The following is a 24,269-nucleotide window of genomic DNA, read 5'->3' on the forward strand; positions in this document are numbered from 1 at the left end:
CCTCAGGAAACGTTTGCGTGCACATGGGAGGGTCAAGAAGACCACACTGCACTGATTCCTTGTCTCTGTCTCCAAAATGAACGGGCTTATTTCAAATATGTCTTTTTGGGATAGTTGAGGAACTTTTACGCCTCAATCAGCCGAACACCTCAAAAGCTTGAGTAAACACCCACTCTGCTGCAATGACATGCAGATCCTCTGCGGCTCCTCTTCTTTTTAATCCGCTCGGCTATGTGTGTGTGTGTGTGCGTGTGTGTGTGTGGAATTATTGGTCTTGGGAGCCAGCCCATCCAGATTTTCCAATCCAGCACAAATCCAGCCCTCATGTCAGATGGACATTTGTGCAGAGCTTAATCTGACATTATTAGGCTTGGATGGGGATGCGAGGAGGAAGCAAATGTTGTTGGATTAGGGGCAATGCAGACAATGAAGAACAGGTTTTGCCCCATCGGCAAGAGTTTCCCCATTTCTCATCACAAACAATGCCGATACAAATTGGATTCTCCGTTTCATACCTGCGCCATACAAATTTTAAATTGTGTGGTAATGCACCAACCCAACTGTAAAATGGCCCACGGGACAAACTACAAATAGAGCATTAAATTAGCTCGACACGGAATAACAAGTAGTGTGGGGGTGGATCGTGTGTTGGTCCGCCTTCACTACTCCAATCCTGAGCCGCAGATGCTGAGCAGCGAAATGGTAAAAAAAAAAGCTCCTAACAGGTCCAGCCTAGGATTTTAGGACAAGTTGGTAGATAAAGGGCACAGCAGGATGTCGGAGTCAAGTGAGCCCTCTAACTTCACTGACCCCGCCCTGCACACCCCGCCTGCCGATGGCCTCTAGCAAGGTGATGGTCAGCCCCGTTACCAACCACCCCACCCCAACCAGAACCTCACAGTCGGCCGCATTTCCTATCAGAATACTCGTGTCCTAATGGAGGCGGAAGGGTGTGAAGGACAGGGTGAGGGAGATGGCAGCCACAGTCAATGCCACTGATTGCTGTCCATGCAAGAGAGGCCACACAAACATTGAACTGGGATGACCCTTCTTGTGTGCAACCGGTGCTATGCAGTCACTATTTCAAAAAAGTTGTGGAAAAGTTATGGAGTGTGCGTATGTGTGTTAGGATTTGAAGAAGGGGATGAAAATTCCATCCATCCATTTTCCGAACCGCTTGATCCTCACTAGGGTCGCGGGGGGTGCTGGAGCCTATCCCAGCCGTCTTCGGGCAGTAGGCGGGGGACACCCTGAATCAGTTGCCAGCCAATCGCAGGGCACACAGAGACGAACAACCATCCACGCCCACACTCACACCTAGGGACAATTTAGAGCGTCCAATCAACCTGCCATGCATGTTTTTGGAATGTGGGAGGAAACCGGAGCACCCGGAGAAAACCCACGCAGGCCCGGGGAGAACATGCAAACTCCACACAGGGAGGCCGGAGCTGGAATGGAACCCGGCACCTCTGCACTGGGAAGCCGAGGTGCTAACCACTGGACTACCGGGCCGCCCGGGGATGAAAATTGATGGTCATATTTAGGGGTGAAAAGGCTAGTGGGTTGAAATCGTTTTGAAATGAAGAACCGTAGGAGAAAAGAAGCGTTAAGGATGAACAAGATGTCAGACGTATATGCCATTGGGCAAGGATGCAGGGTGCTACCAAGGGTGTGCAGGGGGAAAGTTTTTAAGTCACGGTAATTATCCTGTGTGGAAATCGGGAAAAACCTTTTGAGTCCTTTTCATCTGGGAGTACAGTATCAGACAAAAGTTTGATAACCCCTTCAAATTCCAATGCCTTCAAACACATCGATAGGTCAAAAAAATTCAAGCTATTAATCCTTGATAATGTTCAGCTGTAAACTGAAAGTCATTCCAGGTTATAAAGCTTCATCTACATCATAAAGCTGACTGAGAAAATACCCAGTTGCGCAAAGCTGTTTCCTGGGCCAAAGTTGCCTACTTGAAAGAATCTACATGATAAAACATATTCTGTTCTGATAAAGGTTTTTTTTTTTTGTTGATGAAATAATTCCATCAATATTTCTTCATAATGTCACTGACTTAAGTCTATCATTTAGGAAATTGTTAAATAAATTAATTAATTTAAAAAACACCACATTAGAGGGTATTTCCAAACTTTTGACTGCTTCTGCAATTCTTGGAGACTTGCGTGCATTAAAATCGATTATAAAATTATTACGGTGATCATTTTGGTTACCAAAATCGTGATGTGAAACTTTCATACCTTTTCATCTTGAGTCACGGAGGCTTTACAAGCTGTTTGTGACACACTTTCCTCTGCAATATTGATTTCCCACAACCAGCACAATCATGTAACTGTAATTGACGTCGGACGCGTGGACGGAAGCCAGCCGTTGGGCAACAAATACGCAATCATCACTGATAGTATTGAACTTCCTGATAAAAGTAATGCAAGCATTGTTTTCGGCACGTTGGAATCCAGCGCTGCAGAGGCAAGTCTCTGTTTTGCGTCTGCATCGTTGAAGTAAAGGCATAAAAAAAGGGAAAGAAATAGAATCAAGATTACGGTTTGAATCACATCATTCTCCGCCATTAAACATTCCCTCGGGGAAAATTCTGTTTTAGAGAATCTCAAATACCGGTCCAACAAATTACCGGTACATGTAGATTACAATTTGTTGTATCAGTAATCTTTAACAACAAAATACAGTTGGGCAGAAATTGCTGTATTTTTCTGAGTGTACAATGAAGTGGCTCGAGATGTACCAGATGAATTAAAAAGTAATGAAAGAGCTGGATTCAACTCTCAATAAATGTATGCTGGCATTTTCCTTTGTGTAGACTTTATTCCCGTTGGCCTCGATCAGAGCGCTCCAGTGCATAATAAACTCGTCCTCTAAAAGCATCCCTCGTACCGCTGATGCAACCCGATACAAACTCCAGTTTCCTAATGGAAAATAGTGCCTGACCCTTTTTGCTGGAGCCCGTAATGGGTCCTCTTTGCCTGCTAGCAAAAACCAATGTTGTATTCAAACTTCTCTCTCTTTGATTATGGTTTTTTTTCTTTGCCGGCTTGAAAAACTCTATGTTCAGGCTTTGTTCGAGTACAGAAACATGACACATCATCAAGTGACAGCTACGTTTTGTGTGTGTGTGTGTGTGTGTGTGTGTGTGTTTATAGGTAACAGAGGAATCCTTTATTGAACAGCACACAACACGAAAGAACTCAACTGCCATTTAAAATAAATAAATAAATGAATAAATAACATTTCCCACGCATGGGGTACAAGTGGTTGGCACATCCGCCTCACAATCCTAAAACTGGGGGTCCAAGCCTGGGCTCAGGCCTTCCAGTGCGGAGTTTGTTTGCTCTCCTTGTGCTTGCTCCAACTTCCTCCGACTTTCCAAAACAATACGTGAGCTGCTTTAAAGACTCTAAAATGATTTTGAGTGTGGACGGTTGTTTGTCTACATGTGCACTCCTGCCCAAAGTCAAATGGGATTGGCTCCAGATCAACCGCAGACCAGATGAGGAAAAGCGCATAACAAGATATTTTGTAGGCCTCCTATTGTTTTATCACCACTGTTCAGTGCTCTGATCAGTGGTTGCTGTTTTTAAAAACGCTACATGACTAAAGTCGGCTTGGCTTGGCAAGTAACCTTCCATTCCTTCCCATGAATGTGAAGGTGCAGCATTTACTTAAGAAACATGATGTATGTTGGCTCCATTGCGTGATTGTCTTTCTTGTATTATAGGACCGAAACCTGCTGGTGAGTCATAATAAATGCGTCATGAGCAAAATATTTTCATCAACACAGCACATGGGCTCTCCTGGAACAATCCCAATAGGATTTAGTTGCCACCCATGGGATGAGATCAGACACGCTAAGGTACAGGGCACATACAGCTGTGAAATCAGACGATGATGATGATGATGATGATGATGATGATAAGCATGGCACCCATGTGCTTAACTGGAGCCATATGAGCCAAGGAACTATGGGTCTGACCACCGCATGGTCAGAAGTATAGCAATGCATAGTGGACTAATGGAAAAAGGTACAAGTGGGAAGGCAAACAGACGACTGGTGCATTGCAGTGGTGGAGCAAACCATTTCTTTTGCTCATCCAACGAGTGCTGTGATAGAAATTGGACCTGACCATGCCAGAGGCTGGAGATGAGACACTCTGGCACACACACACACACACACACACACATACACTCAGAGTAACATCATAAACCTCAGAAGGACAGCCTTTGACGTTAGCAAACTTAGAGGGCCTGCAGTGCAGGAACCCAAGAGACAACCTCAGGCGCTTTGAGTGGCTGCAGAGTTGGCAGAACAAACCGGAATTGCTGCAAATGATTGCATGTTACTGTAAACATTTATGAGCTGGAGCACAAGCATAAATGAAGAAATGCTTGCATGCATTTAAAGATTTGTTTTGGGTGATTGATACATTGAAAGGGAGAAGAAAAATCCGTGTCTCGTAATTGTACAACAGGTTGATTTGATTAAATCTTATCACGTGAATACATTGACAGCAGCATAGTGGTCAACTGATTAGCACGTCCGCCTCACAGTGCAGAGGTGCAGGGCTCGATTCCGGCTCCGGCCTTCCTGTGCGGAGTTTGCATGTTCTCCCCGTGCCTGCATGGGTTTTCTCTGGGTACTCTGGTTTCCTCTCACATTCCAAAAACATGCATGGCAGGTGAATGGACCACTCTAAATTGTCCCCAGGTGTGATTATAAGTGCGAATGGTTGTTCGTCTATGTGTGCCCTGCGATTGGCTGGCAACCAGTTCGGGGTGTAGCCCGCCTACTGCCCAAAGACAGCTGAGATGGGCTGCAGCGCGCTCCGCGTCCCTCAGTGAGGATAAGTACCGCTAGATTAGAAAATGCATGGATGGCTGGGTAATACATTGACTTTCGGGATTTAGCGGTTCCTAGCGGTTACAATGCAAACTGCAGCCATAGCAAGCTCCCACTGGTGAGGCCATGCAGCTGAAACCTGACTGCGATGAAAAAATATTACCACGATTAACAGCCTCTTGTGCTTTGCATGATGGTTTATTCGCATTTATAATACACCAATCAGAATTCTTCAAATATCCATGAAATGATAGATAGAGGGGCTGCAATCTCCCTCGCTGATTCCTGGCATGGCTGACCAGTCTGCAAGATAATCATTCAGATCACATCTGCCACACCCCTTCAACCGGCCCACCCCATCTCCCCTCTGCCTTCTAGCTCAAGCTGCCATTGTGGCACAACCAGTTGCTTTGACAAAGGACACAAGTTACCTTGGGTGTCAGAATGGCTAAAGCCGTCATGCTTTCAATCAATTGCAAGCGGGTGCGTTTGGAGGCTTTTTTTTTTAATGCATTATTTGGCGGCTGTATTTACGTGACCGAATTTTCTATTGCTTCTGGCCATATACTGTATTATGTATATGTGCAATTGCTATATGGAACCCAGTTTGATATACTGAAGTTTGCATATGTGAATGTGCAGACAGGTGTGTTGGCCTGAGTCTGGCTGCAAATATAGTATACAGATGAATATTAAACCTCCCCGACAAAGATTATAATTGCCTATATAAAAACTTTAAACCATAAATATACCACAGTCAAAGATCCAAAAGCACTTTAATATCATTTCAAATGTTTGCAAAACATGTTGATACGTAACCGTACAAGCATAGCACAACAAACACTTAGCAGCTAAGGACATACATGTGTGCACCATGTATAGTACTTGTACAGTGTGTGCATGTCAACAATTATGATGATTATGATGATGAATTACTGTAACAGTGCAGTCCAGTGTACACAGTTAACTGGAGGCAAGTGTCGATGCTCTGTGGGGCAGCGTGCTCTGCTTTGAAGGCCGCTGGGCCAATGTAGCAGTTAGCGCTTCTGTATTGACTCAGTCGATACCGGCGGACCTACACAATGACATCACAAATTGGCGGTCCTAGACAAGTTTTGCGATGTTCTGCCGAGCAGTAGATATGGATTACGCAGCGTCATATGTCCATTGTTTACATTAAAAAAATGCATATAATACAAAACTAAGAAAAGAATCTTCCTACTTGTTTTTGGTCGTTGTTTTTTGCCAAACTGCGTATAGACACGTTTTGACCACGGAAAACGGAGTTCCCAAAGAACAGTGTTTGAGTTGGCAAATTCGCGTTTGCCAAACTGCAAATATGTGGCGGTCCACTCCATGCTGACAAAATGGCAACTCGAGATACATTTTGTAACATGTTTTAACAACTGTACAGGTGGATCTGCAACTACTGGAAAAATAGCCGTCAGAAAATACACTGCCTTACTGTCATATAATGTAGCACCTGCCTTCAATAAAAATAGCTCATCACTGCTAGGATGCAAAACAGTGCACATTTCAGTTTAGTCATACCGCTGGATGTCTGTGGGCTCACGTTGGATGGCCGCTGACTAAAAGTGACTTTCCTCACGGCCACAGTACACACAGCAGCACAACACCATATGTGGAGCTACTCAATCTATGCATGGCTGCCTCCCTTAATTAGCAGAGAATAAAACAAATCAAAATAGCCCTTGAAAATTCAAGCTTCTTTTCACCTCCCTTAAGCAAAATTACATTTTCTTGCATGTGGGTTGATCAGGCTAAATGTGTGAAATACACGAACATCATAACATGTCATTTGAGATGCATGCAGACACACACAAAAAATAAATTAGAGGCATGATGCAGGTGTCATGTCAGGCTATTTTGCTCATAATTTTTCACAATGAAGTTTGAGTAATAAGACACCATGAACCATTCACCTGTGAAGAATTAGAACGCGCCTCCAAGCTTCGCAGCTATTTTTTTTTAAACCAGGGATGTATTTGTTTATCATGACCTTCTATCTTAAAATTCAGTAGTATTAGATTCACATGAACCCTAATCTCCTTTGATCTATAGTAAATGTTGGCTGTGGGGAAAAAAATACAACATACGTGTATGTAAAAATGACATCCGTCCATCCATCCTCATTGGGGTAATATTTGCCGTAAATATTTGTAATAAAACCACTTCCAGGCCATAACTACAAAAGAAATCAAATATAATATAAATAAAAAATAAGTGTAGCAAAAACTGAGCATTCCTTCTTCTTTTGCAGCTCGGCTGTACTGTAGTTCTTTTTGTATTGTCTGATGCTGATCTTTTTTGTCATTAAGGCTGTAAATACACATTAAAAAAACCGGAATATGAATGTAAACATGACACAACCTGAATTAAGTAGCCTCTCCTGCACTGCATTCGTGTGTTGTACTGGAATTGGAGGATGACGCGTTGTGAAGTTGCTGGACTCGCGCAGAAAACCTTTGCATCGCCAAAGGTCATCTGATTTTATAAAGGCTAACAGCGCCTCCTGCTGGAAAATGTTGGACAACGGCAATCCCATTCGGGCGTCGATTTTACTATGCGGGAAGTCGGGTCTACTAACGACTTCCGATTTATGTCTTTCCTGTTGCTTTAATTTGAAGCAAAACTATAGATTTGAGTCATATCTACTGTCAAATCATCGATTTGACAATTTGACTGAACCAGCAAACGAGATTTGCCGCGGTTGTCAAGGATCTCTGGAAAACACCAATGAGGAAATAATGAAAAGCAAGCGTTTCTTTTGCATTGTTTATTATCATGAATCTTTCATCACTCACAAGCATTTCGGGGTCGCTTTCCCTCCGTGCAACCTTTTACAAAAGATGCTCATTAGCATTCTCGAGAAAACAAAGCTTTCAAGTTGCCAAAATGTTCTCTCGGGAGTTCGGAAATAGGCACTTGCAGCAAATTCAAATTTGAACAACATACCAGTGAAGGTCATTTTTTCCAATCAAGACTCACCCATCTCTAAAAGTCCCCAAAGTATCCATCTTGTCCCCGCTTGCGGCAAATCAATCTATTCTAGAGGAAGACATTTTGCAGACCTGCGGGTGTTTGCGAACAAGATGGAAATGGAGACGCCTCCGGCAGCAAGAAAGACGACCTGGAGGGGAGGGTGGGAGTCTCCCGTGTCATGATAAATTATTCATTCATCACCGGGGTGTGTTCACAACACATCTTAAAATTCACAGGGGAAAAAATGAGAAGCCACTTCATTTTTTTTTTTTTTTGGTTTATGAAATGATTTTGAATCATCAGTACCTTTTGCCATTAAAAACAGCTGTGATACATTTTTAAAAATATCTGACTAATTCTTCGGTTTGTTTTAACACGAGAGCAGAACAAATGCAGAACACGGTTATGTGGGTTTCGATGGAAAGAAGCGCTGAATTAAAGATCTTTGATGGCATCATCTGCAGCTGAGTGCCCACGCACACTTGTACGCTCACGGGCACGCGCGCACGAACACACGCATGCATACAGTACCGCGCACACACTTTCCCTTCCATTCACTCACCCCACGCATTGGCCATTAAGTGTCGGATGCAGAGCAGCTATGGGCTGGGTGCATCCCCAGCTTTTGTCCAAATCGAATCCACTGCATATGTCGCTCTTTTCTTTTCTTTTTTTTTTTTTTTTTTGGACCAATCCGCAATCCGCTCTTCTCGCGCACAAACAGCAGTCCTCGTGTTTACCTGTTCGAAACGACAGAAACAAAAGAAAAGAAATCAGACAGACTTGTGGCCGCACACTGACAGTGGCAGAGTGGACAAGAGGAAAACCACCCAAGGAGAAAGACTCGGCGCATTCCCCCCCCCCCCCCCCTACCCCCCGCCTTTATTTAATTTAGATTTTTTTTAAACATTACTTTCTTTGGAAGCTGACGTCTGGTAGCCCGTGGTGACCTTGAGAAGAAACATCTCGTTAGTGTTCCCAAAAGGTAGAGGTGGAAGGTGCGCGCCGAGTATCCAGACGTGTGCGCGCACTCACGGGAGGTTATGACCGCCTTCCATCACCTGAACACCAGGCTTCTGCCGCTCATGATGATCATCATGATGATGATGGGATGCTTGATCGTTGACGGAAGTAAGTGTCTTGTCTCTGTCATTGCCATCGTGTATTTGGCTCGAATCGGTCTGGTAGTGGTTGATATAGGCTACTCCAATACACAAACGCATCGTGTCATATATGCAGTGATTCCCATATACTGCGATGACTGCATCGTGTTATGTCAATTCCGCTGAACCCTTTAATTAATTAACCTTTGAAAAAGCAGTCAGAATCCGTTTTAAGGACCATACTGTCGCCCACTTGCTTGTAGCTTTTCCATTAGACGGCAGAAGGTACCATGAACCAGTGGTTTCACCTGTTGCCTTTCAAACAAGAGAAACTGGCATGGCTTCCCGTGATGGTACGGGCTTTGTGTCCAAAAATCAGGCCCATAATTCACACTGAGCAAGTCGATTTGTGAGTAAATTGATTAGGTCAGTATCATACTTATTGATGTGCCATGACATTCCACGACATGCAAAAATGCGTGCCTCGTCTTAGCAAAGGCTTGGAAACACAATAGACCACCTGTCATTAGCATCATAAAGCACTTTAAAGTGGACTCTTTCAACTGTAGTGAGCTTTCAATGTTAAATATAAGATAAGATAAGAAAACCTTTATTTGTCCCACATTGGGGAAATTTGCAATCTACAGCAGCAGAATTGATGGTGGTGGAAAAGAAAAACATAGTATTGCATGCAGAAAAGAAATGTTTCAGAAAAAATGAATTGTACACAGTACAGAATGCAAAATAAAATATAAAATATAGATATAAGCATATAAGCATACAGTATATAAAGTATACCATTATGAATTACAAACTGCGTGTATACAGGACACATATGACTTTCTGGGTTTCTCTGAGAAGTCAGAAATGAATCAAACATAACATTCCGTCATCCAAACTTTTTTTTTTTTTTACTGTTCAGCAACGCAAGTAGGACATCTTAAATTCAAATTTTTTTTAATTTATTAATTTTTTTGTAAAACACTACCTTTGAACATCCATGAATAAGCAGAAGTGTATTTTAGGATTAAAATGTAATTTTTGTTAAAGCACTTCTACATACTGGGGTATTAATAGCGACAATAACACACAAAAGGGTTTTGGTAATGAGTTCTGCAGTTAATTTAGGGCAGCTCTTGCATAAACCTGGTCTACCCACATGATAATACATGAGCTACTGCAATGTATTCTGGGAATTGTTGTATCATTGCATTCAGTTGAAAAAAAAGTGCATTACATGCAGTGTAATTATAGTGTCATCAGTGGTTATATATTTTGAGGGTTCTATGATTAATTCCGATAACATCTAAAAAGTGTCGAAATATGCCCACGGTTATATTGGGAGTCAAGTTAACCAGCAAAGGAGACAAGCCATCAGACAGGGTGCTCCCCAGATGCATCAGCTTGCCTGACAAGAACTCAGCGATGCAACAAACAGCAGATCCTGTCACATATATTTGAAGCAGCTTCTCACCCAGTGTAGTTTTTCTTAGTGCAGCCTGATTGTTTTGTTTAACACCAATGATACTGCGTGTATATACAGTATGTACAGTATTCGTTCATCAATGTTTTTTTTTCTCAGAGAAGTCAGAAATGAATCAAACATAATATTCCGTCATTCAAACCTTTTTGGACTCTGTGTAGAGCAGCTCTTTCCCATGGAATCTTCTTCAAGTGCAGCAGTAGCACTTTGTTTTTGAGTCAAGTGGGTACTTTATGCCTTCATATCTCAACTAGAAAAACAGCTGTGGTAAAGCTGTCAAAACGGTAATTGATTGTCCACCAAAGGCATATCTCTTGCTGACTGGCTCTCTGGCCCTTTTAATGAGCTGCGGTGCAAATCAACAGTTTAATTCATCCGGTCAGCCTTCCGCTTTCTTGACACTCGATTGAGCAAAGCATCCGTGTCAGATGAGTCCATCAATGGAGACCAGGGGGAGGCTAATCTGCATTCGCGGATGTCAATACAGTATTGATTCAGCAGAGGAAGTGCTTTCAAGGTTCAAGGCTTCGCATTCTTTAACTAAACAAGGTGAATTATCGGGCGGCCCCGTAGTCGAGTGGTGAGCACGTCGACTTCACAGTGCAGAGGTACTGGGTTCGATTCCAGCTCCGGCCTTCCTGTGTGGAGTTTGCATGTTCTCCCCGTGCTTGCGTGGGTTTTCTCCGGGTATTCTCCCACGTTCCAAAAACATGCATGGCAGGCTGATTGAACACTCTAAATTGTCCCTAGGTTGAACGTGAGTGTGGATGGTTGTTCGTGTATGTGTACCCTGCGATTGGCTGGCAACCGGTTCAGGGTGTCCCCCGCCTACTGCCCGAAGACAGCTGGGATAGGCTCCAGCACCCCCCGCGACCCGAGTGAGGATAAAGCAGTTCGGAAAATGAATGAAAGGTGAATTATCTTCCCTCAGAAGCATCGGCACCTCCCGGAGATGTTTTTCCATTTATCCACCCATCCATTTTTTATACCACTTACAGTATCATGTTGAGGGTTGTGTGGAGCTGGAACCTATCCCAGCTGACTCTGGGAGAAAGGAACTGGTCGCTAGTCAATCAGAGGGCACATGTAGAGACAGTCCATTCACGTGCGTCACTATTAAGTGGGAACTGCACCCGCGCGGCCTGTACAAAGCCAAACAAGTGAACCAATACATCGGCACTGACTATAAGATTTTTTGCAGCATCCATTGCGGGATCTGATAAAGTAGACGATATAACTGCTTAAAAAATGAACAATAGGTTCATGATTGCGGTAGTAGTTTGCAGTGGTGGAAAAGTACCCTGCGGCATGCTGAGAGGTGTTTGAGAGAAGATTTGCAGCACTCGTTGAACAAATGGAATGGTGGCTAAATGTAAGGCGTCGTGTCAGCAGTAGCTGTGATGCAGGAACACATTTTGGAATGATTACCAAGTTTCTGTCAGCCATCAAGAATGTTCATAAAAATCCAATCTCATTTCTTGATATAAAGTATCTACATCAGCATGCGCAGCTTTCATTGTCTTTAGGGGAAGCCCCGCACGCACATTCATCCTTCGCAGAGAGCCATTAGCCAGATGAGGCTCTCCCAGTCGATCAGCAAACTGGTTGTTCCCTCTGATTGAGAGACTGCGCTTGAACAGACCATACAGAAAGTCAACAAGTAAACAAAAGTCACAAGGCTCATGTCTTTTTTTTCTGTATCAGGAGGAAAAAAAAGTCAAAAGGAGGATGGATTTGGAGTGCTTGATATTCTGTCATACTAGTAAGCAACAAAAGGCGAACTGAAAGTGAATAAGATTCACCTTTTTAAGATGTGAAATCGGGTTATATTTGTCATCCAGACTTTTACAAATTATCAATGAGCAGAAATATATCATTTGCATGCAACATGAACGCTGGTGAATGGTTACTTGTGTGCTTCTGCTACTGCACTTTTACATGGTTTCGTTGATCAATACGTGTGGTTTTCTTGCCATGTTTTTTTCCATCTCTTGCTTTTTCATGACTCTCTCCATTATTGATCTCATCTCCGTCTTCGGACATCCATCTCACTTTGACTCGTGTTTTTCTCTTTCCCGTATCAAAATATTGAATTCTTTCCTGCATCTTTCCGTGATCGTAGTCAGTGTGTCCATGTCATGTTCTGCCAATATTCATCCTCCATATCTGTCTGTGTCTGACTCATTCTCATGATGGCCTCATGGGAGCGTGTGTGAATGTGTGTGTGTGTGTGTGTGTGTGTGTGTGTGTGTGTGTGTGTGTGTGTGTGTGTGTGTGTGTGTGTGTGTGTGTGTGTGTGTGTGCGTGTTGCAATTTCAATACAAGGGAATGTCAGAATTTTGCTACCGTGATGTGACGAAGTTCAGAGAATGCTTTGTAAGCTAGTAAGAGATGTATGCTTGCCTATCTCTTCTCTCACTTCAACGGGGATGCTTAAATCACACACGCCAGTAGCCTATGAACGAAAAATCGCAGTTGTTTTCTTGATTAGGAATTAAAGGGGGAGTTTTCTATTTTTCTAATCATCATTTGTTGTCATATTTGGAACAACTGTCAGTATAAGCCAGAACCGATATGATCAGTGAACGCACAAAACAAAAAGGGGGGGTCTTAACCACGCACTCATGTGTTCAGAATCAGAATCAGAATCAGAATCAGAATCATCTTTATTGGCCAAGTATGTAGAACAGACAAGGAATTTGTCTCCGGTATAACACGCTGCATTAGTATCATCGTAAACAACAAATCATTGAACCATTTTAGAGTAACCAGTAGCAGTATTTGTAGTACAAGAAGAGTGACTACGTCAGTGACTGTTTAAGGAGTTAATGGCTAGAGGGAAGAAGCTGTTTAAGTGTCTACTGGTTTTGGTGCGCATGGATCTGTAGCGTCTGCCTGAGGGGAGTAGCTGGAAAAGGTGGTGGGCAGGGTGCGGGGGATCCAGGAGGATTTTCCGTGCCCTTGTCTTGATTCTTGCAGTGTGCAAGTCCTCAAGAGTGGGTAGGGCGGTGCCAACGATTTTTTCCGCCGTCCTAACTGTCCGTTGAAGTCGGATTTTGTCCTTTTTTGTGGCGGCCCCAAACCAAACCGTGATGGAAGAACACAGGATTGATTCGATGACTGCCGTGTAGAACTGTCGTAGCACCTCCTGTGGCAGGCCATGCTTACTCAGCAGCCTCAGGAAGTACATCCTCTGCCGGGCCCTTTTTCCAGGATGGAGATGGTGTTGACTTCCCACTTCATGTCCTGGGAGACTGTGATTCCCAGGAACTTGAAGGTCTCGACGGTTGACACAGGGCAGTTGGATAGTGTGAGGGGCAACTGTGGAGAAGAATGTTTCCTGAAGTCCACGATCATCTCTACAGTCTTGAGCGTGTTCAGCCCGAGGTTGTGTCGGCTGCACCAGAGCTCCAGCTGCTCCACTTGTTGGCGGTACGCAGACTCGTCGCCGTCTTTGATGAGACCGATGACCGTGGTGTCGTCTGCGAACTTTATGAGTTTGACAGCTGGATCTGTTGAGGTGCAATCGTTTGTGTAGCGAGAGAAGAGCAGTGGAGAGAGGACACATCCCTGTGGGGCTCCAGTGCTGGTGGTGCGTATTGATGATGTTGTTGCTCCCAGTCTCACCTGTTGTGTCCGTCCCGTCAGGAAGCTGAGGATCCACTGGCAGATCGTAGGGGACACACCGAGGTGGAGAAGTTTGGGGGTGAGGAGTTCCGGGATGATGGTGTTGAACGCAGAGCTGAAATCCACAAACAGAATCCTTGCGTAGGTCCCTGTGCTGTCGAGGTGTTCGAGGATGTAGTGCAGACCTATGTTGACTGCGTCTTCCACAGACCTGTTTGCCCGGTAGGCAAACTGGAGAGGGTCCAGCAGGGGTCCGGTGACGTTCTTTAGGTGGTTCAGCACATGGCGTTCAAAGGACTTCATGACCACAGACGTCAGGGAGACAGGCCTATAGTCGTTCAGTTCCGATGTTGCCGATTTCTTGGGAACTGGGATGATGGTAGACTGTTTGAAGCAGGATGGGACCTCACACAGCTCCAGGGATCTGTTGAAGATTTGTGTGAAGACCGGAGCCAGCTGGTCAGCGCAGACTTTCAGGCAGGAGGGGGACACTTTGTCGGGCCCCGGAGCTTTCTTGATCTTCTGCTGCTTGAAGAGCCGTCTCACGTCCTGTTCGTGGATCTGTAGTGGAGAAAAAGAGGGTGGGGGGGGGGGGGGGGTAGGTAGAGTGGTTTCTGGTAGAGGTGGGTGTGTGTGGGAAATGGGGGTGACCTTTTCAAATTGGCAGAAAAACATGTTTAGTTCATTAGCAAGACCCTTATTGTTCACTGTTTGGGGGGGGTGGCATTCTATAGTTAGTGATTGCTTTCAGGCCATTCCATACAGATGCAGAGTCATTAGCAGAGAACTGGTTTTTCAGCCTCTCCGCATAGCTTCTCTTAGCGATGTTAATTTCCTTTGTCAATTGGTTTCGGGCGTGTTTGTACAGTGCCCGATCTCCACCTCTTTCTCTTTCCTGAGTTGCCTGAGTTTGGGAGTAAACCATGGCTTGTTAGCATAGACTTTGCCGAAACTATCGTGGAAAATCTACCATGGAAAAAGTTACGGCATCTATCATAAACAATCTATGTAATCCAGAAAATATTCACATTAGTATAAAATTTTGTGTGTGTGTGTGTGTGTGTGTGTAACCATGGCAACAGCTGCGCCAGCTCCCCCGGTGAACGTGTCGGTGACCCAGCTTCGAGCCAATTCGGCCAGGGTGACCTGGAACGTGCCTCTTGGAGACACCGTGATTGGCTATGCCATCTCTCAGCAGGTACTTTCTGTTTGGAGATTTGATTTTCCGGGTTAGGTGAGGGAGAGAGGGAGGGAGGCGGTTGTCACTGATTGGCCAGCAGTCGAGTTCAGGGTGTACGTCGCCTGTTGCGAGGTCACCAAAATCAAATTGTTGTCACATGCCTCATTAATCCCAATCTGTCCCTAATTCAAATCACCATTGTCTGCTCTCATTTGTGATTGCTTGAAGGTCAATGGTTCTGTTTATCTTAGAAACCAAACATCCTCGTCAGGGAAATAAGAAAAAAAATGGAGCCGACCACTAGTTTTACCTTTATCACCCAATGAGGTCTAGTAGAAGAGTTCGTAAATTAGGGGTGTCCAATCTACAACCTGTGGCAATTTTTTTAGCTGCTTGTGCCACATACTAATATTCATATATGCATATTGCATATCCTGTATACATACAGTGTACACTGGGCACCATGGCCACTAGGGTTAGATCCACCCTAGGGTTTTAAACCAAGGTTAGGCTTTCTATGTGGGGTTTTCAGTAGGTTTAGGGTTTTAAATGAGGGATTTAAAGTAGAGATAAGGTTCCAAAGTAGGTGTTTAAAATAAAGTTAGGGATCAAACCTGGAATTTCAAATGAGGGTGTTAAAGTAGGGTTGGGTTTCAAAGTAGGGTTTTAAACAAGAGATGGGCTTTTAGATTAGTGTTTCAAACTATGAGTCAAGTCGGAACTTTGAAGCAGCTCAAAATCAATTTTTGCTTTCACACGCTGCAACATGCCGAGCAAGAAGGAGAAGCAGGACAAAGAAATCTGCAGACAAAGACTTGACTTGCTTCTGCATTCATTTCAAATCCCAAAGCGGCCTCCGGCTCTTACGCAAGTCTCTATCTCCCTGACACACACACACACACACACACACACACACACACACGACCGTTTCGGGGATGCAAAACTTCATTTTTCTTGTTGTGTGGACAAGTCCTTGAGCTTTTTGTGTGTCTGCTCCAAATTGCAAACTACATTGAGTACATAAGAATGCAACCTCTGGGTAACTGACAATGATAAACACACGACACTCTTTTTTTTTCTTTTCTTTTTTTTTTGCAGAACAATAAATCTTCACTTTGAAGGTTAGGCTCTAATGCTCGAAATTGATTTTTTGTTCCCTGAAAACAATTATTGTGACACTCGCTTGCCTGCAGATAAAACCCGTGCCTCCCATTTACTTTTTCACAAAGGCATTTAGAGCTGGACTGATTCGATGTGTGCGTGTCATCCGCAGAGGCAAGATGGCCTGATGCAACGCTCCATTCGTGAGGTAAACACATCAAGTCGATGGTGTGTGCTGTGGGACCTGGACGAGGACACACACTACAGTGTGCAGGTGGAACACACACACAAACACACACACATTCTCATCCCCTCTTCATGGCAACATCTTGATTTCCTTATCGTTGCAGTTGTGCCCAGGTGACTCCGCTGCTGTGACTTTGCAAAACTTTTTATGACCTTCATCATCTTGCCCAGGGAGCATTTGCAAGATTCCGCTTCTCAACTCTTTGTCTTATTGCCTTTGACAGAAAGTTGTGATGTGGAAGTTTTTATAATAGATATATTGTGATAAGAACAATAGAAAAAATAGAGAGTGAAATTGTGTATCTTTACCTCCACCGCAGTGTTCTTTTTAGTGTGTTTCATTCATGAAAGGTGAAGAATTACAAAGTCTCCCTTGGAGCCATTTTTCCTCTCTTGGGCGCTCTGGGATTTATTTTGGACATCCCTGAACTAGAGCTTCTAGGCTGACGTTGGACTTGACGCGAATTGGATGACGTGGACAGTCGTCATCAGCAAGCACGTGTCCTGCAGAAGTGTCATTGAAAGCTCATCCATCACAAGCTGTTTGAACACATTGGAGGGCAAAGCGCAATCGCCCTCCATGCGGGAATCCCTGAAAAAAAAAAGACTGGACTGGAGTATTGTTATTATCAAGGACCAGTTGACAGATAAGCACAAGGACAGGAGAACACAGGTTATTGTGTTTTACCGTGAGGCCTGTTTTTAACCCTGGAGAACCCAAGAACCTTTTTTTTCTTTGGAAAATGATTAATTATACATTAAATGACTGCAACAAGTTCACCGAACACCAAAATATATGTTTTTTCAAATATTTAATGCTTTAATCCTAATTTAGGATTAGGGCCAAATTTGACCCATTGGGATTTAAGGATATCTCCAGGGTTAAAGGGAAAGTCAACACCCAAATATTTCTTTATACTAATATGTTCTATGCAGCCCCACTTGTCTAAACACGAATTTCTGATTAATATTACATTTGTGGAATATGAGTTAAAAAGCAAAATCCACCTGTTTTTGTCCATGTCAAGGGGCGGGCATTTTGCTACATGCTGTCGCCTGAAAATGAGATCACGATTGATCAGGGCTGTGTCATTTTAGCTGTTCTGTCGAAACTACTTTAGGCTTGTCTCAAGGGCTTCTGGTGGGCTAAAATGGTTTTGAAATTAGAAGTTCTTGTCCACCTGTTTGGCAACTGCTTAACTCATCCGGTACCAGCCAATTCTAGACCAAGTCTGAAAAGACGTTTAAAAACGTCTTTGGGAGTGAATGAGTTAACAGCCTCTGAATATGGTTTCACGTGACTGTGTTATTCTGAAAGCGCTGTTTGAATGTTTTGTCTTCACACGAAGGTAGGGAGAATTCGTTTCGAAAATAGCGATATACTTAGCCCTGAACACCCTCTTTATGCCCACGTGTGAAGACAGAAAACCTTGAAATCATATTTGTGTTCAGGTGCAGTCTGTTGGACTACATGGCGACAGCCAACCCAGCCGCGCCATCCATTTCAGGACCTTGGAAAGAAGCGACCACTACCCTGCTGGAGTGCTTGACCACCGTAAAGTGGAGTTTGTTCTTTCGTGAAGCGTAGCCCAATTTGCGCGATGACAGTGATTCTTAATCCTTTCACACCAAGTGCCATCTCCAAATGTACTTAGCTCTCCAACTACCACCGCAATGACCAACATTAAAATGGCGTGGTCAGAGGTTTTATTTCTAAAAAAAAAAAAAAAAATGTATTTGATATTATTGTAATCCACTGAAATATTATGCACAGTTTGTGCAAGATTTACACTGTGCTTAAAATGTCAGAAAATAAAACTGTATTGTATTGGAAATGAAGATAGAATAAAAACTGTACCCAAAATAAATATTTGAAAACAGCTCTAAAAAGATGAAATCCAAATGCATTGTACTCAAAAGTTATTTACAAGCGAACTCTACACAACAAATGTTACTGCAGAAAACATTTTTAGTCATTCATTCTTCCATATGTCACTAGCAGTACTACTGCTAGTACTACACCAGCGATGGGCAACATTTTGGATTAGATTTTTTTACAACCCCTCCCCCAAAAATGTTCAAACTCTGACAGAAATTCAACCTCGATTTTCTGTGTAAAGCAGGTGAGAATGGAGTTACTGTATAAAATCCAAAATATGAAATAATTTTGGAAAAAAAGAAAAAAAAGAGCTCTGAATATGCAAATCCATGGGTGCGGAACTGCAAATATGCAGAGGTTGACTGAAGTTTTAAGTTGTAATATCACCAATCACCACTAGAGAGCAGACATGCCTTAATTGCCCTTATACTGAGGCTTGAACTGAGAGACTTGGCCTCATACTTTTTTTTTTTTTTTGTGGATTTGGAATAACATGCAGGACAGACAGAACCTCAGTATTAACATTTAGAGTGAGTTGATTATTGTGAACAAAAGTACAAAATGAGCATTGTTACACTTAATGTTGGTTCCTTATTCTGTAATTTTGTGCCTTCCTTGAACGGGAATGTTTATGCCTCTTTGCACTGGACTTAAAAAAAGTGTGCGTGTCCTCAGATGAACCAGCAATGGAGGGCTTGGGAATGTCGCCTCACTTGCAGACTGGAGAGCTGCTCATAATCACCACAGTGCTGCTGCTATGGGCAGGTCAGCTTCTCTCCGCTTCTCTCTGCTTCTCTGTACTTGTGTGTCACCTCAACTTGTTATGTGCTCACATGTCTGCATCTTTCTGCCATAGCTGTTATCGCCCTGTTCTGCCGGCAGTACGACATCATCAAGGACAGCGACACGAATGGTACCCGAGAAAAGACCAAGAGGCCACTGGTTCCGGTTGCTTCCTCCTACTGCAATGCCTCTCCCACCAGCTCACCCATCTACCACAACGGTGCCATCCACAGTGGCAGGGTGATTCCTTTATTGCTGCAAAGCTTGTCTTCCACCCCCCCCCCCCCCAAAGCTTTCTTTCCGCAGTACCTCCGCAATGCATTACTGGCAGCTGAAAGTCTTGCTAAGTAGAACAGCCTGTGTGGGTGCTTCACAGATCTCTTAGCAACCACCGTTTTTGTCATCATTGCTAAATATAAAACAAGTAGGCTGGAAACGGCGCTTTACAATGCAGTATTGCAACAGAGTCTTTCCATTGGCATTTTTATGTGTATCTGTAAAACTGCTATGTTCGCCAACAACTGCATTCCAGGAAAATGATGTTGCTTTTTTCCCTCCATTTTTCGATACTTTCGTCTTCTCAACTGGCAGACCACCAAGCTCAGAGAACATGAAACATTTACAACCTTCATTACGAAACCTCACAACTGGGAAAGAAAATGAAGCTATATCTTGCAAACACGGTGCAGAGAGAAATAATTCACACAACTTTCAATTTACGCTTGGTACCCCACAATGACAAAATGTCATTGAGCAGGCATCCCATGTACAAAAACGTGCACAAAAATGTTTATTCCATGCTGACATTCAGATGCACCAAGAGTGAAAGGACCGTGGGACTGTGCTTCATGCCAACTACATGGCTGGCATTCGTTTGTTTTTATTTCTTTAGTGCTGTTGCTGTTTAGTGAGACAGGCAGGCGGGCAGTTAGATAGATAGATAGAGAGAGAGAAAATAGAGAATAGCGAGTATACTTCACACCCGTTGAAATGTATTGTTCAATCCAAAAAATCTAGTAAACAGTCAATATACTGTACGTTTTCAAAAAAAAAGGGAAGAAATTGGGAAGAGAATGGAAAAAAAATACAGTTTAATAAAACTTTGAAAAATGCTGGGAAGTAATGGGGGAAAAAATTCTTTGAATTAGTGGATGTTGAACCGCAATTATTCACGGGTTGACTTTTATGATATTTTTGCCCAATGTGCAACGAGAGAGAATATAGTGGCACCTTCCGTAAGCTTTATGTCAAGGGAGCCTATTGTAGCTATATTTTAATTAAAAGCTAGAATTTTAATTATCTATCATTGTTATAGCACTGGGGCGGCCCGGTAGTCCAGTGGTTAGCACGTCGGCTTCACAGTGCGGAGGTACCGGGTTCGATTCCAGCTCCAGCCTCCCTGTGTGGAGTTTGCATGTTCTCCCCGGGCCTGCGTGGGTTTTCTCCGGGTGCTCCGGTTTCCTCCCACATTCCAAAAACATGCATGGCAGGCTCATTGGAGACTCTAAATTGTCCCGAGGTGTGAGTGTGGGCGTGGATGGTTGTTCGTCTCTGTGTGCCCTGCGATTGGCTGGCAACCGATTCTGGGTGTCCCCCGCCTACTGCCCGAAGACGGCTGGGATAGGCTCCAGCACCCCCCGCGACCCTAGTGAGGATCAAGCGGTTCGGAAAATGGATGGATGGATGGATGTTATAGCACTGCTGAGTTGCTGCAATTATTCTATGCAGGACAATACTGCCCTCTGCTGGATATGAGGAGTCATGGCTCTGACGACTCGTCAGAGAGATTAAGTACATTTTTTGAGTGTGTATCTTGACATTGTGGTGCAATGTTAATATGAGAAATTATTAGCACTTTGTGACTCTCATCGTTTAACGAAGGGGGCCGTCAGAGACCTAATTCAGGATTAACCCCCACATCCACAACTGAAACACGTTCATACATACCCCTTCGGAATATTATTTCAGTCGTTTGTCTCATAGTATGTGTGTGTGAAAAGAAAATTTAGTACGGGATGTGAGAGTTGTGTGTAGAGCATTTCCTTTGTGTGATTCTGAGAGGTAGTTTCGAAATATGTCACTGATGGCTCATCATCCTATTTGTCTCCCTCCTAGCTTCACAGAGCCTCATCCTCGATCAGCATCATCCGAGTCTGAGGGCTGTCCGGCGTCCGTAGAGTTGCATTGTCAAGGAACTTGCCGTGATTTGATCATCACAAGCCAAGAAACTAAACGGGCTTGAACAAAAGCCCATTTTAAAGTATGGCATGACATGGGAAAAGCAAGCAGCGCTCAATGCCTATGAAAAACTCCTGCGAAGAAATAACCACCCTGGAAGAGGTCAACTTGCCACAAAGACTTGGCCCTTTGTTGTGGAGGGTGTGGCGCTTTCGCTTTCGACCCTGCCCAAAGGACAGGTTGACTTCTTGTTTCCAGTTGTGCTCCTTCAAAGACTTAAGCAAATGTTTGCAAGCATGACAGGCAAATCTACTCATCCAAGTGGTTTTGTTGTTGTTTCTTGGCACGCGCGCGTGTGTGTGTGACTTCCAAGTCACCCAAGACCACTGGAAAAAAAGAGCAATATAAAATTATGAAATGCAAAACAAAGAGTAAAATACAGCCAAGTAGTCTAAAACATAATAATAAATACAACACAAGATAAGATACTTATAACCAAATCAATTCTAATGAATATGCCTGTTGAGGCGTGTTTTGACTAAAGGTGCGTCGTCAATATTCTTAAACACAATGCAGTCGGACACTCCCCGTTACATAGGCCTGTTGAGGCGTGTTTTGACGAAAGGTTTGAATGTGATGAGGGAGTCTGAATTTCTTTCTTTCTTCTGCGAGGTGGGAAAGTGGTCCAAAACTAGGAGGTCTATATGTTACTTTTTGCTTGGCTTGATTGTGTCCCCAAGTAGACCACTATACAGGAGGATCCGTTGCCATGAGGGTGACGCTACCCGAATTTGTGCATTGTCACTAACCAACGCTAATCTAATAGTAATAACATAATTGCAGCAAATATTTGTATGCAAAAAAAACCTTTATGCTCCAAATATAAAACAATCAAATGGAAACACAGTGAAGTACAGGAAGAACTGACAGAGAAGGAATGGCCTTTAGGCAAACATCAGTGACTGCAACTTATCTGAGAAGATAATAAGTGGCATGGTTTAAGGTTTTCACCACCAAGATGTGAGTATTAAACCCGTCGAAATGGTAAATTATATGAAATGTTGACTGGTGTTTTTATCGATCACAACACAATTTGTTGATTTGATTCACTTATTAGACAACAATACTCAAGAAGGATTTTAAGGACTTTATCTTCGCTTAAGAAATCCGAGAGTTTTACTGAAATCACATTTTGGTTGATGATAGTCTTAGAAGTGTTTGCTGTTGGTTTGCATTGCGGTCTTTATATGACTAAATACACGCCAAACTGAGCGTGGCCCATGTGACGACATTGCGTGACGTTCATAACCTTGAAATGTCCTGTGTTGTGAATTGAAACTTGGACCTCCTGTATAAATGGACGCGTGTGACGTCTGGTGTGAGATGAAAACACAGATGATGCATTGTACAAATCTTAATCTAATAAAAAACTAATTCAATTTTGAACATGAAGTTGGTGGACTTGGACTGTCTGTGCACTGACAAATATGAACAGCAGATGTCGCTTGAGTTCTATCATGACGCTTGCAAGCCTCTGACAAGAATGCTTCGATACGAGAAGAGCATTGTGAAATAGGAGTTTGTGAAAAACGTTTGAACATTATTCGTTATCCTCGATGTCCAGGTTAAGGTCCATGTCCTCTTTGTCTTCAGTAGTATGACAACTCAGTGCACGAGGAGAACTAGGGAGCACTAGAAAAATGGCTGCCAGCGACAATGTTGCCTCCCAGAATGCAATGAACTCTTACTAATAAACTACTTTTCTCCTTTAGTCACATGACGAGGCCACACCAAAATGCCTATTAGTAGTTTTGCCTCACTAGTAACAAGCATGCTGTCCGACTGGTATTTCAAAGTTGTATGACAAGTTTCTAGAAATAGCCACATGGTCGTAAAAGGCAGTTGTGAAGAAACAGACGCAGTTGTTCTACACTGTCTTACTAGAGAGAACAAAGAGGTTAGTAGCGTAGCTCAAGAATATCAAATATATCTTAAAAATGCTCGAATGGCACGAATAGACAGCTATTAAATGATAGGTTTTGTTTATGTTTATGTTCGTGTGTGTATCTCTCTCTCTCTCTCTCTCTCTATATATATATATATATATATATATATATCAATGGCGGATGCTGGTCTGTCAAGGAGGGGAAGCTCAATTTCGGCCTACATCATAAAATGTATTCGTTTTTTTATACATGAATTCTACTCTCCGTCGTTCCTTTTCAAGAAAATGATCTGTGACCCTGTCATACCAACAAGGCGTCTTTTCCAGGGTCTTAACTGTGGTGATATAAGTCTGTCTGCGAACATAAGCAACTACAATAAAACACACCAGAAATAAAATATTAATCTGTCGCTAGTCGTTTTCAACAAAGAGAGTGTCGCTAAGATTATTAGAAGTCTCCAGTTCAACTCAGAACAGAATGAGAATTGAAAAATGCTCCCACGGATGCCTACACCAAAAGATCAGTGATTGGCTCATTTCGCTGTCAATCAAAAAGAGATTCTGCCTCAGACAGATCATCCAATCATCATGCAGAAAAGCAGAGCTTCCTGGCCAAGCTATAAACGCCCACTGTCCATAGACTCCCTGAGACGCTGAGCGTCCAATGGGCGGGACAAACCCAGCATTTATCCAATGACTCGTCTCGTTTCAATGCATTGGAGCAATCGAAACTGAACTCTCGAGACGCCCAGCGTCCGCACTGAAGACGCTCAGCGTCCACACTTAAAGCACAGTGAAGCTGCGGGAATGAATGAGAAGAGATTCGCGTCGTAACCAGTAATAAGAAATTGATTCGGAACAAAAGTTGAGCACGTTCTAG

General features: G+C 43.3%; 1 protein-coding gene and 1 long non-coding RNA gene across 2 annotated transcripts; one reads left to right on the forward strand and one right to left on the reverse strand.

Annotated features, from left to right (window-relative positions):
- Positions 1-7,643: 7,643 nt before the first annotated feature.
- On the reverse strand, positions 7,644-8,910 carry LOC147209943 (uncharacterized). The gene is made up of 2 exons (XR_015101832.1): positions 8,778-8,910; positions 7,644-8,604 (listed from the first exon to the last, which is right to left on the reverse strand). It is a non-coding gene; the product is annotated as an uncharacterized LOC147209943 (long non-coding RNA).
- Positions 8,847-22,896, forward strand: LOC147209944 (fibronectin type III domain-containing protein 4-like). Its single transcript, XM_086120093.1, has 7 exons — positions 8,847-8,995; positions 15,160-15,275; positions 16,531-16,632; positions 18,057-18,159; positions 19,159-19,248; positions 19,340-19,506; positions 21,382-22,896. Exons 1-7 carry the CDS (start codon positions 8,908-8,910, stop codon positions 21,421-21,423), a joined length of 708 nt encoding a protein of 235 aa, XP_085976219.1. The 5' UTR covers positions 8,847-8,907; the 3' UTR covers positions 21,424-22,896.
- Positions 22,897-24,269: the final 1,373 nt, after the last annotated feature.

Source organism: Hippocampus guttulatus, chromosome 1 (genome assembly GCF_054856545.1).
Source record: "Hippocampus guttulatus isolate MCC_2025c chromosome 1, RoL_Hgut_1.0, whole genome shotgun sequence".
NCBI lineage: Eukaryota > Metazoa > Chordata > Actinopteri > Syngnathiformes > Syngnathidae > Hippocampus > Hippocampus guttulatus.